At 34.3% G+C, this 13,354-nt stretch overlaps 1 protein-coding gene across 1 annotated transcript in view; it reads left to right on the top strand.

The window, feature by feature from the left end:
- The window catches only part of LOC140991526 (uncharacterized), a 32,242-nt gene extending 24,739 nt beyond the window's left edge, over positions 1 to 7,503 (top strand). The window contains exons 12-22 of the mRNA XM_073461515.1: positions 1,068 to 1,161; positions 2,106 to 2,214; positions 2,421 to 2,692; positions 2,776 to 2,903; positions 3,128 to 3,362; positions 4,098 to 4,286; positions 4,405 to 4,694; positions 4,802 to 4,985; positions 5,090 to 5,332; positions 6,967 to 7,052; positions 7,171 to 7,503. Coding sequence (XP_073317616.1) covers positions 1,068 to 1,161; positions 2,106 to 2,214; positions 2,421 to 2,692; positions 2,776 to 2,903; positions 3,128 to 3,362; positions 4,098 to 4,286; positions 4,405 to 4,694; positions 4,802 to 4,985; positions 5,090 to 5,332; positions 6,967 to 7,052; positions 7,171 to 7,315 — 1,975 coding nt within the window. The 3' untranslated portion in view covers positions 7,316 to 7,503. The remainder of the gene's footprint in view (positions 1 to 1,067; positions 1,162 to 2,105; positions 2,215 to 2,420; positions 2,693 to 2,775; positions 2,904 to 3,127; positions 3,363 to 4,097; positions 4,287 to 4,404; positions 4,695 to 4,801; positions 4,986 to 5,089; positions 5,333 to 6,966; positions 7,053 to 7,170) is intronic.
- The last annotated feature ends 5,851 nt before the right edge of the window (positions 7,504 to 13,354 follow it).

The following is a 13,354-nucleotide window of genomic DNA, read 5'->3' as shown; positions in this document are numbered from 1 at the left end:
CTAGTGTCAGTGAGATCACGTTATGTCATAGTCAGATGGGCCATCCTAATTTTACTTATTTGCAGAAGTTCCAAAGTTGTTTATGAATAAAAATCTTTCTCCTTTGCATTGTGAAGTGTGTGAACTAGCAAAACATCATCGTGCTATACTTCCACCTCAATCTTACAAAAACTCAAGAACGAACACTAAGCATAATAATATAATTATATATAACTTATTATACCTTACAAACTATTGGACAACAAAATAATAGAAGTTACTAGTATATAGGAGAAAATAATTATTAGTGTTTCACATTTTTTTTGAAAATGATTCTTGATGATTTGAGAATTAAGTGGACGACACCCATGAAGTTATATTGTTACAATAAATCAGCCACTGGTATAGCTCACAGTCTAGTGCAACATGACCGAATGAAGCACGTTGAAGTTGATAGACACTTCAGCAAAAAGAAAAAGAAAAGTTGATTAATATGCACTTCTTTTGTCTCTTCCAAGGATCAGTTGGTAGATGTATTCACAAAGGCACTATTCAGTAATTTGTTCAGAGATATCGTTGGCAAGCTTGGAATGAGCGATATCCATTCATCGGCTTGAGGGGGAATGTCAGATTGTGTAGATAATATGTGATTTGATTTCATCTTGTATTATGGTATATAAATCCCGTGGATTATGTTAGTCATATATTGAATATTTTATCCCAGATTTGTAGGGATCTCATTATTAGAGTTAGAGGATTTGGCTCTTACTGATAACATTGTAATCAGTTGCTCATTTAAAAAATTATATTCTTTTCCCACTCTTTGTTTTATGTCACTCAATTGTCCAAATTAATTGTTCCAATGTTCTTTGATGCCATCCATATTTTCTAGAAATGACAATTCTTTATAGGGCAAGGTTAAAAGTCCTTGGGAACTAGCACCAACTTATAAGCATCTCTTTTGAGTTTAAAACGCATTTATTTGCTTTCTTAATTAAACTGTTGTGATTGAATTTTCATGATTGGTGTTGTTTTCATGATCTTCGGGTCCTGATGTTTTGATTTTCATGATCATGATGGCACTACAGAGGAGGGATTGGGAGAAATATGGGGCAAGATGGTGAGAACGGAACTTTAAGTGGGAAAGCTTGTCCAAGAGGACTTTATGGAATATTTTGCCAGGTGATTGTTTGCTTTGCTCATAAGCACACTTCAACTTAGACTATTTTGATGCATCTTAGTGTTGCATGGGGTTCTCCTTCCAGTGAGAGTTCAGTGGCTCAGAAATTGTTTGGATAAAGCCTTTATCTTTTCCAAGATCAACATGGTAGCATGTACACTGCGTTTCTTGATTCTGTTTTACCATTTATGTCTCAAATGTCCCAGACTTCAAAGAAAAATGTTGGTAGGAAGTCAAATGTGGTCATGTTGAATGACAGAACTTTCACAAACCTTATTTCACATATTACAGTTTGAAAAACCTTTTTAAAGTTCTGTTTAGATTTGATCAAAATGCTTTTACTTTTCTGTACACCACGACATTAATATCACTAAACATTGCTGAACTTTTTATTTACTGCGTCATGTCTTCTCCTACAGGCAGCACTCTTTGATTTGAAAGCATGAAGTGTGTATTTGCATGAGGTTAATACAACCGCATGCAACTGTACGAAGTAACGTTAATATTGTCTAATCATTTGTTCTGTAGCCAGTGATGAATTTATTTGTATGTATACGAGAAAAGAGATGCACTTCGTTTTTGAAAATCTTCATTTATTTTTAGTTTCTTCCCATTTTTCTTTAAATTTACAAGGGTTTTCGGATCTTTATAGTACTGATTAGAGAATTGTTGTTTTGACAACCTGCTAATAGTTAACAGGTGGATCGACACTCCACTGACCAATAGCTACGTAAATTATGCTTATGTGTAAGAACAAGATTATGTGAAACCACAAATAAATGTTTTATGAATGGATTAAGGTTTATGCCCTTATGTTGTACGATAGGTTTCTGTCATCGTAGAACATATATGATTTTTTTTTCAAATCTGTTTTACTCTTCTTTTTGGAGAGTATCTCATTTTTAACAAAAGGTCGTTAACAGATAATGTTTATATAACTATGTAGGAGTGCCCACTTGGGACATATAAAAATTTGACAGGGTCAAGTCGAGACCTCTGTTGTGATTGCCCATCTCATGAGCTTCCCAATCGAGCTACATTTATCTCTGTTAGAGGTACTTCCAAATTTGTAGAAATTAAGTTACTTTTTATTTGGTTACAATGTTTCTTATTGAATTTTAGCAAACCAATTGTAGTTGAATTTCTTATAGTCTAGAAAAATAACATAAAAACATTTCAAACTTCTTTAAAATCTAATCATATACTCTACTTTTATTTCTTTGGAATTGGAATAACTTCTGAATTATTATTTTGTTTGCAGGAGGGGTTGTAGATGGACGGTGTCCCTACAAATGTATATCCGAGAGATATCACATGCCTCATTGTTATACTGCCCTTGAAGAATTAGTATACACTTTTGGAGGCCCTTGGTTTTTTAGTTTCGTACTCTTAAGTCTCCTTGTCATCCTGGCTCTTGTTCTTAGTGTTGCTAGGATGAAAATTTCTAGTGGAGATGAATTACCAGGTGTGATGACCAACCATCGTGGCTCTCCAATTGATCGATCATTCCCTTTCTTAGAGTCGCTGAATGAGGTTATTCAATTTCTATTCACTTGTTGTCAATAAATCAAGGAAGAGTTTTTACTAAGATCTATTTCATAACTTTTTTGTCTCAGGTCATGGAAACAAGTAGATCCGAGGAATCCCACACACACATACATCGCATGCATTTTTTGGGGGAGAACACTTTTAGTGAACCTTGGTATCTGCCCCATTCTCCTCCTAAAGAAGTGAAAGAAATCGTGTATGGTCTCTATTTCTCCTCATATTTCGTTTTAATTCAATGTAGACACTTATCATTTACACATTGAATGTACTTATTAAAAGAATTTGTGGAGGAGTATGGCTCATACTTGGTAATTTTATTTTTCTATCTCGATCCTTACCTGGAAGTAAATTCTAAGTAGAAACAATATTGTTTGTTGAAAATACTCTTAATTCTCTTTTATAACATTGTTTTGTTGACAGATATGAGGACGCTTTTAACCGATTTGTTGACGAGATAAATGCCCTATCATTATATCAGTGGTGGGAAGGATCAGTTCATAGTATTCTTTATGTTTTTGCATATCCTCTTGCATGGTCATGGTTGCAATGGCGTCGCAAGGAAAAAGTACAACGCCTACGTGAATATGTTCGATCTGAATATGATCATGCTTGCTTGCGTTCTTGCCGATCACGAGCTCTCTATGAGGGGCTAAAGGTATGCTTTAGTACAAGTTTCTTTCATGATAAGTGATTCCCAATTTTGTACAAGTTTCTTTCATGATAAGTGATTCCCAATTTTGTGCGATTAAATTGACTGCATTATAATGTGATGTAATGCTAGCAATCAAGGATCCGTTTATCCTTGGTGTGAGAGGATACAAGCCCACCGACAGATAGAGTTAAAACATAAAAAAATAAATAAATACTAGCATATTGGATGGAAGAATGTTTCAAGTTCCTAGCAGCTCCACAATTGCTTATGGATTTTGTTGTGGACCATAACATTGTCAACCTCTTGAAAAATTAACACCACAATGCACATTCTAGACAACTTTTACACATCAATCCTTACTTGGTTTGTGCATCTACATGTGGCCTATGATTTGAACAAGGGTCTTATTATCAACGGTAGCCCAATGATGACCTGGTGATGGTCTTTTTCTAGGTGAGCACTCAGTTGTATTGATTCTTAACAAGATCGCTGATGTTATAATGTGCATGCAATAGGAGAGCCTGAACCCAAAACATTTACCTATTAGGTAAGAGAGTTTTAAACTTGTATGAATATGCAATTTGCCCCTGGAACCGTAACAGAGTACAAGATAACATCCCTGGCCATCTACTACAACTTCCGCAGAAGTTTCTGTTCTATTTCGATGAATCATCCTCGTTTCATGCCAATGAGATTCACTTTTTTATTGTGTTGATCACAATTCTTTTGTTATTGTAGGTAGCTGCAACTTCCGATTTTACGTTAGCTTATGTTGATTTTTTCCTCGGTGGGGATGAAAAGAGGAATGACCTCCCTCCAGGCCTTCATCAAAAGTTCCCATTGTCATTAATGTTTGGAGGAAATGGATCTTACATGGCTCCTTTCTCTCTTCACAGTGATAACATTCTTACTAACCTGATGAGTCAGGTGTGCTGTCTGCTGGCCATGAAGATAGATTTGTGTTAAGAAATTTTCTATTGTGTAATTTATCTATTTTTTGTGCTTCTTGGGGTTCTTTAAGTCCAACCTATGTTTCCTTTTGCAGTCTGTGCCACCCACAATTTGGTATAGGTTAGTTGCTGGTCTAAATGCACAGCTTCGTTTAGTCCGTCGTGGACATCTTAGGACAACTTTTCGTCCGGTTATCCACTGGCTTGAGACTCATGCAAACAGAACTTTGTGTGCCCATGGTATTCATGTTGATCTAGCTCGCTTTAAGCCTTCAGCTAATGGATATTGCCAATTTGGACTTGTTGTGTCTGCCATAGAGGATGAAAGTTGTCATTCATCGATTCAAAGGCCAGATAAATGTTTGTTACTTGAGAAACAATCTAGGTAATTCACTTTCATGCATTCCTTTAGATCTTAAATATTTTCTATGGCTTGATTGATGCTGGTCTCCTCTCACTCTCTCTCTCACTTCAATTTCTGGTAACATGCAGTTTACCTGCCAATCGCTGGAAAAAAGCATTTGATCTTGTTAGAGTCGGTGAACATGCAATGATGCAAAAAAGATTTCCTGGAGAAGTTTTGCAAGTGAAGAACCTAGAAAATGTTTCTGATGGAATAACATTAGGTTATCCTCTTTTCTATGTAGTTCGTAACATGAGACCTGTTTGCCATCAGGTAACTTCAAATTGTTTGACTGAATTGAGTGTAGTTTTTTTCCTAATTGAACTTTATCAAGGCTAAAAAAATCTCTCTGTCTCACCCCTTTTGGAATCTTGCAGGATCTCATTGGTTTGATTATCTCAGTACTACTCCTAGGAGATTTTAGCTTAGTCTCACTTCTCCTGCTTCAGCTTTACTCCATATCCCTGCTGGATGTTTTTCTGGCGTTGTCTATTCTACCCCTTGGCATACTTCTGCCATTTCCAGCTGGTATCAATGCTTTATTTAGTCATGGACCTAGGCGATCAGCTGGACTCGGTCGTGTGTATTCTTTGTGGAACATAATTTCGGTGATTAATGTTGTAAGTAGTAACTGAACACATTTCATTTTCCTTCTCTTGTGAAATTTTTTATCCGCTTTTATTAAACGTGTTATAAGTTCTTAACTTTTGTAAACAGTACGAAAGAGAGATTATGTGCAATTGGCGCAGAAAAAATTAAATTTTTGCCTGAAATTCATTTTCCTATTGTCTTTTGAGTTGTATGGATGTTCGGATGTCTCTGACAGTAGTTCTCTACCCGCTAGTTTGGCACAAATATAACCAAAAAGTTAAAAGTTATTCTTAGTTTAGTGGCATGGGAAAACCAAAAAGAAATTCCTAATTCTAGTCAATAAAGTCTCTAATTTGTGGGAATCGGAATTTAATCATCATTCCTTTCTTTCCTTTTTCCTGTCATGATTGATTGATCTCCTTAATATGTCATAAATGATTGTATCTCCTTAATCTATATATGTTTCTTATTTTATTGATAGGAAACTACCTATAAAATGCCCTTATTTATTTGCACGAAGATATAAGAAAACTATCATTTCTTTCTTTCATAGCAGGTATCAAATCCTAGATGGTTGTGAGAGAATTAGTAAATAACTAATATCAAACCCTCTCTATTGCAATGCTATGATCTGCAAATGGCCGAGCCGGCAGCTTAGTATAGCCATCATCGATTAAACTCTCAACCATTATTTGTTCTTTTACGAACAGAATTTAGTTTTTAAGTGGCTTAAAGCAATTGACTCATTTTGCACCGCATCTATTTCGTTTAATTTTCTCATCAGCCCATGTTTTTTCATTGCCTTTTTTTTTCACTGCTTTACCATAGGCTTAAAAATAAGCACTATAAAATGCCAATCCGTAAATCAGAAGAGTGATTCCCTAATTAGGCAAGCAGGATAGAACATTGAACTGTGTTGGAGAGTTTCTTCATCTTCATGACTCGGCAGTGAGAAAGGTTGCTTAGCCTTTTGGATGTTCAATCTTTTTCCTGCGGGAAACATAAATGAAGAAGTAACCAGAAGCTTGAGGAACAGATATATGCGATTGGTACTGAGGATACGTCCTTACAATCTATGCAACTTCTGCACACTTATTCCACTGTTCGAGCTTCAAGCAAATCTATGATTAAGCTTGATTGGAGTCTTGGAAAACCTCGTCAAATTCCCAATTTCAGTCATAAATTCGCCTGTAGGATCGAGAATCTGATCTTTTTTTTCCTTTGTCTTCTTTGTTTGCTAGCATGTCTGTAACAACAGCTCCAGTGGTGGTATTGTCATATGACAGATTTTCTGCGTTAAAGTTGGTATAGGAGAACTTGACATGTCGTGTATACAGTCCAATGAAGAAAATTGTGACACCAACAACATAAACATGGTCATTAGCGATTCTGGGTAGCTTTATCTCAGCTCCTCTTTATGGGTTTTGTGTGTCACATGTAGCTATATCCCATTCTTCATTATCTGCTTTAATTTTCATCTACTTGATTTTTTTGTCATAATGCTAGAAAGGGTATATTCATGTGTTTTATGGGACCATTTTCAAGTGCAATCTCTCTCTGTTTTTACTGTATGATGTTACCTGGTGTGCTTACGGTAAATCCAATGATGCTCTAGCACTTCAAATATTTGGCGGTTCTTTATTTTCATAATAATATTGGGCAGGTGGTCGCCTTCATATGTGGGCTAGTTCATTTCAAAGCTCAATCCAGTAAAAAGCACTCTAATTTTCAGTCCTGGAATATTAGCATGTAAGATTTACGTGTGTATTTAGCTGTTAAATGGTGGATGCTTCTTCAAACACAAACCAGTTCTTATAAAGTTCGAAGTTTGATTCGTTTTTACATATGGCGGTGATTATTGATGCAGGGATGAAAGTGGTTGGTGGATACTGCCTTGTGGACTCGTCATCTGTAAAGTAATCCAGGCACGACTGATCGACTTACATGTTGCTAACCTTGAGATTCAAGATAAGACATTGTACAGCAATGACCCCAATGTTTTCTGGCAATGAATGATTTACTTTTTCTTCGTTTATCGATTTTTTTTTTTTTTACTCATTCAAATTCTACTAGGACAGAAGGCTAGGAGTCTCTATTAATTTGCTGTAAATGAATTTTTGTTTCTGTTGTCAAATTGTACAGTGATGTTTTCCTAAATTTTCTAGCTTTTTTTCCCTTCCGTACTCTGTATATCAATTGTGTATGGTGATGATTTTTCTAAATTTCTGGCTTTTTTTCCCTTCCGTACTCTGTATATCAATTGTAATAATTTTTTTTTATGAAACGAAATTATATTAATAAAAGATATAGTCTTAATAAAGTCTTGAATTATCTTTTAGCCCAATATGTTATTAGAGATAGATGTAATTTCATTTGGGAGGCTAGTTTACGTTGTTAAAGTAACATATGCACTTATATTCTTACAAAATATATGTATCAGCTTTAAATTACAATGTAAAGTGTTATGGATTTTGTCAAAATTTTGTGTGTATATAATATACACATTTATTTTTTTGATTTTTTACACTTTCACAGTGCACATTTATGTGAATTAGATGATATTCATATATGAGATGTGTACTTTTTCTATATTTATTACCTTAAATTTCTGTCTTTTTTCTTTCATTTGACATTTTTTTTGTGTTTTTTTTAATCATTTTTTATCATGCAACTTTTTAATTGTTTTTGTTTTCATTACAAAAAATGAGTTGTACACAGCAACATGAACGTTGATTTTTATTACTTCATATTTCTGTATTTTTTTCTTCCCATTTAACTTTTTCCTGTTTGTTTTCTATTGTTTTTTCATTTTATCATTTTTTAATCATGTATTTTTCTAAATTAAAAAAATGGATTATATAAACACGCAACGTATACGCGGAAACATTATTTTGTGTGTGTATATGTATAATAGATGAGTGTTGTTGTAATGACAGAAACAATTACACAGGCGGAGCCACATGAATTAATACCCGGNATACATGTATGTATGCGTGTATCAATGGATGCTTTTTAGTTGAATAAAATATCGAAGGATGCTTACATTGATACACAACTTTTTAATCTGTTAATTTTTTTTTTCATAAATTTTTAATATGTTGTTGCATGCAAACGTTTTTTTTTTCCATTTTATCATTATTTTAACCATGTAATTTTTAAAAGCGTTTTTGTTTACATTACAAAAAATGAACTCTACAAGCACACAATATGTGCATCGAATTTTATAACCCTAAATTTCTGTCTTTTTTTCTTTCCGTTTAACTTTTTTTTTGTGTTGTTTTTTCATTTTATCATTTTTTTACCATTTATTTTTTTTAAATCTTTTTTGTTTTTATTACAAAAAAATAGACTATACAAGCTCGTAACGCATCATCAAAACACTAATATATATTAAGTGTGATCCCACTAGACCAACCAAATTGGTACAGTTGGTATGGTCCTTTTTTATTTTTTTCCTTTTTATTTACCATTTATTTTTTTAACCTCGAATTTCTGTCCTTTTTTCTTTCCATTTAACCTTTTCTTTTTTGTTTTTGTGTTTTTTTCGTTTTATCATTTTTTTTAACCATGCAATTTTTAAAATCGTTTTTGTTTTCGTTACAAAAAATGGATTGTAATAACCCCAAATTTCAGTCTTTTTCTTTCCATTTAACTTTTTCCTTTTTTTGTTTTGTTTTTGTGTTGTTGTTTCATTTTATCATTTTTTTAAACCATGTATTTTTTTAAATCGTTTTTTTTTCGTTACAAAAAATGAATTGTACAAGCATGCAACGCGTGCACGAGACATTAGTGTGTGTATATATAACGTCTGAACACTGAGATCGACACGATTAATGGCACATATCAAAATTATATAAATAGATATGAGCATACATATATGTATACATTTATCAATGGATGCTTTTTAGTTGAGTAAAATACTGACGGATGCTCACATTGATACACAACATTTTACTATGTTATTTTTTTCTTTTTTAGCATAACTTTTTAATGTGTTGTTGTTGCAGCTAAAAGTATTTCGAAAGAGGATTTGTAGGAAAGATTGTGTTTAGGTAAGCGATTAATGATAGGCTGTTGTGGCAAAGGCAAAGGCAAAGGCAAATGGCCAAAACTGGTAGACGCCAGCAGATCGGGCGGAAAGATGAGCCGTGGCCGGAAGAAACGACTTGAGTATCTAAGCGGGTAGTGAGATGAGCTTCATGATAGAGGAGATTTTCATGTAACTCCTCAAACGAGATTGCAATGTCCCAGGCCTGAATGGCACGATCGAGCAAACTCTTTATAGTCGTCATTCAGACCATGGAGAACTTTGATGGTGAGATCTTCACCATCAATGGGCGCATTCATTAAGAGCGAGTTCATCGGCCTTTGATTTGATAAACTGCATAAACTCAGTGATGGATTGAGAAACTTTCACCGGATTGCGAAGTTGTCTTTTTAGTTGCGTGATGCAGCCACGAGAGGGTTTGCCATAGCTGAGAGCAAGAATGATCCATGCTTCTGCAGATGTGCGAGCAGTCGCAATAAACGTGATCAAGGATGGAGATAATAACAATCAAATGATGACGTTTAATATGATTTGATCCAAGCAGATCCACGAGAGATACGCAGAATTGGCCGTCTGAGTATTGGAGACAGTGTTGAATTTGGTTGGACATGGATGGGAGCCATCTAGAAATCCAAGCTGATCATGACTTTCAAGTAAGGACGGTCGTGAAATGCAGACGTAATGAGAGATCATTGGAAGAGGTCAGATTCAAGGGCGCATGAGGAGCAGCATTGAAGGAGATTAGAAGAGCCGGAGCATCAGCAGGAGTGGAGGAGGCCATAAAAAAAGTGAAGAACCGGGGGCGGCGGCGGGGGCGGCTTCTTGATACCATGTAGAAACTAATGAAAAAATATAAATTTTATATATCTCAAGAAATTAATACTAGACATATTTATATACAAAATATAAACCTAAGACAGATAAGGAATTACATGAAAATGTACAAAAGATAATGCACAATATAATATAGGAGGATCTCAAATGTACAATTCGAATCTATATTGCATCTGGATAGTAAAAGAACTTTTAAGAATTTCAATTTTATCTTTTGAATTCGAATTATTTTTCATTTAAATTTGTGTATTTGAAATTTCTTCAAATCCCACTTTCAATTTAGTTCTTTAGTTTCGAACAATACAATACATCTACATCCACATCTGTTGTTTCCCAGTCTTAAACAGACAATTCGAGAAATCAAATGAGATAGTTAAAAAAAATGTTGATCTGGATATGTTGATCTGTGAATTCTGTCTGTGATCAAGCAACACCAATCAATATATAATTAGCATCAAAAGCCTGGTGTGCCTCCTATATCTTGTCGGTTGGTTCAAGAATCACTTGGGTGGATAGATATTTTTCCTTGCTGCGACATGCTATCAGTTCTTATGCTGACAAATACAAAGTTTTTTTTTCTTTCTTTTATTAATCTGATATATCAATATATGTAGATACTGCACTCACAAACTTCAAGAAACATGGGCATTGTCCTGTGTCCACAGCCGAACATGCTAGGAATGCTAACTGCCAGAACTAATGCGAATGGAACAGGGCAAGATTTCTACTTGTTTCATTTTAGTTCGGGGTTGGATTCTAACCATTTCCATGCCAACTTGACATTTTCCAAACAAATTATTGTAAACCTTCTGATCAAGATTGCAACTCGTACTCACCTGACAAATCTCCATTTCTAGCTATCTGATAAATTTGACCAAGAACTCCTCAATCAATGTAAAGTTTGATACTCTCCAATGCATGACCAACCGATTACTCCAATCAATTTAATGTATTGGGGTTCGTTCCGGTTTGTAATTTTGACTTGAGAGGAGATGGGTATTTAGGGGAATATACAAGGTACTCCAAGTTTATACTTTAGTCGAGCATTACCAATGCATTTGGCAAGGAAATGAAATGATTGTGGAATTGCATGTAATAAAAGATTGAGCATATACTTGCAACTTAAATGAAAATGGGAATGGAAAAGACACCATCAAGCTAGCTAGCTAGGGGTGCATACTGTATAAAATGACTGGAGAAATCAAGAGATCTTACAGGTGACTTGATCGGTAACATGTGAACCATATCTGAGAAGAAAGAGCTGCTCAAAATCTACAAATTAAATACTCAAGAATTTCTTATAGTTAGATATTTTTTGAAACTGATTTTTTAATGCATGAGATTTTGATGTACTTTGAGAATGATGACAGATATGAAGATCCATGCAAAAGGAGTAAAAAGTGATATTGGCGCGGCTCAATCTGAGATCGTCGTTTACTCACTGCATGTGTAAATCCGTCTTCAAATTGAACCGCACCAACATCTCGTTCTTTAACTCCCAACGACATGCATCCACAAGTGTTTGTTTTAGATTCTTGATTGGACTTCTAGCATTTTTTCTTAATTTCTCTCAAGATTTTGCTTGGTAACAACAAAGAACGGAACGTCGCATTATAAAAGCAATAAAGGATGCATCAAAATGGTCCTATGTAGGATCAGAAAAGACAACATGATCATTACATATGCCGACAATCTACTTAAAAATAGACATGGAATCATAGGAGATGTTTCTGAAGAGGGTTATCTATGTTTGGTCGTTGGGGTTGGTAATTTGGAGTAAAATCGCAAAAAAGTTATTGATTCTCAACTTTTCCATCCAACATGATCTGAGAATTTTTTCTTGAGGAGCATAATCATTCATCAGGCAAGAAAATGCGCTCATGAGGTCATACAAGAAGAAAGGAGGGAGATTTAAGGAAAAAACAAAACCAATATAACAACTTCATTTAATTTTTTTCTCACGCATACGCCTATTAGAATAAGATTATCATCTCAAATACATCGATTAAAACTCCATTAAGCTTAAATACTAATTGATACTGCATGCATGTATATATGAGAAGTTCATTAACTGAAACTTAATTATCATTTACTCAAAATTTTCATTAAGATCTAACTCTAAACAACAACAAAAAAAACACAAACCGAAGATAATCACTAGCTCGAAATTACGAGAATAGATAGAATCTAATAATTAAACTATGTATATGTAATATAAATATGCACAAAGATACTGGAAAATGTGATTAACGAAGAGGTGTATGTGTGTATATATGTATGTATGTATGCATGTATTTATAATGTGTGATTGAGTAAGGCTTGCTTTGGGATGACAAGGAGAAGAAAGTGTGGTGAATGATATCAATGGGGGAGTGAATCTCACTTTAGAGTTATCATGCTTAATTTTAACTCAAATTCAAGAAACTTTCTTCCTTGTCTTGCGCATGCACCTGAAATATTCTCCACCAAGAAAACACAAACAACCCCTTTTTATCGTACCTTGTCCCCATTATTTTAATTCTTCCTTTTATATCATGCTAGCTTTCTTTGTTTTTTTTCATTGATCAAGATTCTGCGTGGGAAGATGAAAATATTGGTGTATATATCATATATTTCATACTTTTTTGTTTTAGGATTGTTATAATTAATGATAGAACAATGTCCTAATTATTTAGCTCACCCATGCATGTAAACGAATATATACTTGATATTTGCTCAGATTAAGGTTGTGCAATTTCAACCATTTTTGTGTACTCCGACCTTATGTAAAGCAAGATCATTAGACGCGATTTTCTTACCTTCTCTTAGAAGGCGAACATATCATCTAGTCTAGGCGAGGGAGTCATTTTTTACCCAAAATAAAAGGTTAATTTAATTAGTTCATGCAAGCTTTGACTTACTCTCAAGTTACTTACCATTTATTTATTAATATTTGCGTGTGTATATATATATATATATAACTTAAAGGAGAAGAAGAGACAGCGGGGCCAAAGGAGAGGTGCCTTGGTGATGCAACTGCAGACAATAATCTTGGTTTTCTACACTTTCTACTAACTCACTACACATACTTTTTACCCTCTTTAATTAATTAAATATAATTTAACGAGATTTGGGAACCCAAAGAACCTTCGCTGTTGAAAAGCGACCCTCCAATATTTGTCTCTAAAAA

Source organism: Primulina huaijiensis, chromosome 13 (assembly GCF_012295235.1).
Source record: "Primulina huaijiensis isolate GDHJ02 chromosome 13, ASM1229523v2, whole genome shotgun sequence".
Classification (NCBI taxonomy): domain Eukaryota; kingdom Viridiplantae; phylum Streptophyta; class Magnoliopsida; order Lamiales; family Gesneriaceae; genus Primulina; species Primulina huaijiensis.
Note: the sequence above shows the minus strand (reverse complement) of the source record. Positions and strands in the feature narration are given on the sequence as shown.